General features: G+C 29.7%; 1 protein-coding gene across 2 annotated transcripts in view; it reads right to left on the bottom strand.

The window, feature by feature from the left end:
• LOC116851369 (interleukin enhancer-binding factor 2) overlaps positions 1-2,376 on the bottom strand; it is a 22,987-nt gene extending 20,611 nt beyond the window's left edge. The window contains exons 1-2 of one of the 2 annotated variants that reach the window (XM_032830702.1): positions 2,216-2,376; positions 1,215-1,521 (exon numbers count right to left, since the gene is read on the bottom strand). In XM_032830702.1, coding sequence (XP_032686593.1) covers positions 1,215-1,514 — 300 coding nt within the window. In that variant the 5' untranslated portion in view covers positions 1,515-1,521; positions 2,216-2,376. Of the gene's footprint in view, positions 1-1,214; positions 1,522-1,951; positions 2,118-2,215 lie in introns of those variants that run through there. The other variant, XM_032830703.1, reaches the window with a different exon arrangement.
• Between the last annotated feature and the right edge of the window lie 515 nt (positions 2,377-2,891).

The following is a 2,891-nucleotide window of genomic DNA, read 5'->3' as shown; positions in this document are numbered from 1 at the left end:
GTAAGTGGAAATATGTAGGAGATTTCAAAATCACTTTAAACTTTTTAAATAAAATCATATGATTTTCCTAACTTAAATCAATATGTATGATTATTCTGTATATAAAACTACAAGAGTAAAATTATCGAAAAATAAGTTTTTTCTGAAATATTTTATATTTTATATAAATATATTTTAGAACAAGATTTCAAATATCTAAAAAACTATTTACTTTTAAGTCCTTACCTAAATACTTTTGTATGTAGAATGACTGCAAAGGAAATTGATTGATGATATTAATATTTGTACACTGATGCATCAATGAATTTGCAATATTCAACAGAATTTTATTTAAGGTTTCTCTATTTTTTATTATTAATTTCATCCGCTCTACACGAAGAAATATTAAGTTGCCAAAAAGTAGATATAAAAAATGAGATATTTTATATCTTTTCTCAATAATTTTTTACTCGAATTCTACCAACTTTACCGAAAAATGGTAAAAGATAAAAATTGTTTATTTCCCTCTTATAGAGCTCCGGGAATTTTTTCAGGATTTTTTAGTTAACTTCTTAGTACTGTATTTTCTTGCATTTTCTTGAAGTACTAAAAAGTTTAATATTTTTCTCAATTTTATACTTTTATACTTTCTGAACTGTCAGATTAAAATGAAAAATATATCAGAAAGTGTTCATTTTTCAATAATTTTATCTCAGTACTTTTATACACAGAATGATTGAGAGAATTAATTTGTGTAAAAAATGCAATTTAATCTACAATTTTATTCCATTAAAAAAATTTTAAGAAGACCTTAAAATATCCTATACATATTTTTACTCATAAAAATATTATCACTATATCTTTCAAAATCATACAACTTTTATAAATAATATTTTCCTATATTGTTATACATTTTTGTATAACATTTATTTATTTTGTATAACATTATTTTCTTTTATCAATAAAAGTACTGCTAAATATGCTTATATCATATAAGCAATCAGAAAGCTTATAAATTATACTTTTATTGATTAAAGAAAGTTCAGAATAAAGATTAGTATCTCTAAGATATGATATAGAAGAATGAAATAAAAATAATGTCTAATAAACTTTCATATTTTAATCTGTAAATTGATGAAAAAAAGTTTGGATATCTTATATTTAAAAATATAAAGTTGAAATGTACTATTAATAGAGTTAATTCAATTGTACAATAAAATATAATAAATACTTACACAAGCTTCAAAAGTTCCTGGTGCAACAATTAGATTATCCAGTACACTTTGCAGTTTAGTCACCAGATTTAATATTGAAGTCTGTTCTTTTGGTGTAGGACACATATCAGTATTCTTCTTCAAGAGAGCTGTTTGGAAGTCTGACTCATCTGGGATAGGCTTAACACGTGGAAAAGCAGCTTCACATAATGTGTAATCAAATGGGTGACGTGGTAGGAACTGCTTTCGTGGAAAGCCCATTCCACGACCCATACCACCACGACCACCTCTGATCATTCCTCCACGACCACCTCGTACCATATTATTTCTATAACAAATAATACTAAATACTGTAACATATTTTGTATAAATTTGATTCTAAACAATAAAATTTAACCATAAATATACAGACAAAAACTTTTTTAGCTAGCAGTATTCCTATGTCTTTTACTATATACTATATGTACACAAAAAGCCCTAGTTATGTACCTATATAAATAAAACTGAATTAACTTTTTGTTAAATATAAAAAGCAAAGCAATAGATATAATCTGTCAGAAAAAATTGTTTTCTTTAGATCTGTTCTTTTTAGTTGATCTGCCTGAACCAGTACAATAAGTTAGAGTATTTGAGACAAAATATATTTGTCTCGCTCTAACTTATTGCACCAGTGTATACCAGTTTAGACAATTCAGCTAAAGAGAACAGATCTTTTTATAAATGAACTGTCTGTAGAATAATGCAGATTATGTACAAACCATGTTAAGATTGATGCAAAAATTATTCCGGTTTTAAGTTGAATATATATTTACATTATGAAAAGCATATTATAAAATATTTCATTCTCGTAAAATCTCAACATCTTATAAACAGAAATAGTTTACAAATCAATATGATGCTTACGATCTAATCTACCAATCAACATGCACATTTTTTCGTATAGGTTAAACTATTACAATTTAATTAAATAAATATACATTGGTATATTTATGTAAATTATATAAGTAACATATATAACATACCCAAAAGATACAAATTGGAAAGACGTTGTGACGGTTTATTGATATTAACTGCAACGGGAACACGAGTAGCGTCACTAGCGTCCTATTGTAAGATTTGAACAAGTGTCGACACCTTGCAGCTTCGAGCATCACCAAGAACGACACCTATCGTAGGCTGCGTTCCGAAATTTACTGCCAGTACTGAAAATCTATAGTATACGTAACATAAACTATGGATTTTCAGTACCGGCAGTGAATTTCAGAACGCAGCTATTGTTATATATTATAGCGCGGGAGCGGTGCACTTGGATATGGTGCATTTGAACACAGCCAATCACAGCACCGTGTGATTAGAGACATTTGTAGGATCCCTTGGAACAGCGACTTGTGATTGGACTGTGTCCAATTGCCCCGTGTCTAACTGATTACACCCTATAGCGCGCGTGAATTAAGCGGACTCTTCGCTGTTGTTCTTATAGGGAGCGGTGCACTTGGACACGGTGCATTTGGACACAGCCAATCACAGCACCGTGTGATTAGAGACATTTGTAGGGTCCCTTGGAACAGCGACTTGTGATTGGACTGTGTCCAATTGCCCCGTGTCCAACTGATATACACCCGTTCTTATAGCATGTTCGACTGGCCTTGTTAATCGCTCCGAGAGCGATTATTGACGTCATAAGTCTCTACTAGCCAA

This window comes from Odontomachus brunneus, unplaced genomic scaffold (assembly GCF_010583005.1).
Source record: "Odontomachus brunneus isolate Ranch 3 - 2012 unplaced genomic scaffold, Obru_v1 Obru_scaffold_173, whole genome shotgun sequence".
Taxonomy (NCBI): Eukaryota; Metazoa; Arthropoda; class Insecta; order Hymenoptera; family Formicidae; genus Odontomachus; species Odontomachus brunneus.
Note: the sequence above shows the minus strand (reverse complement) of the source record. Positions and strands in the feature narration are given on the sequence as shown.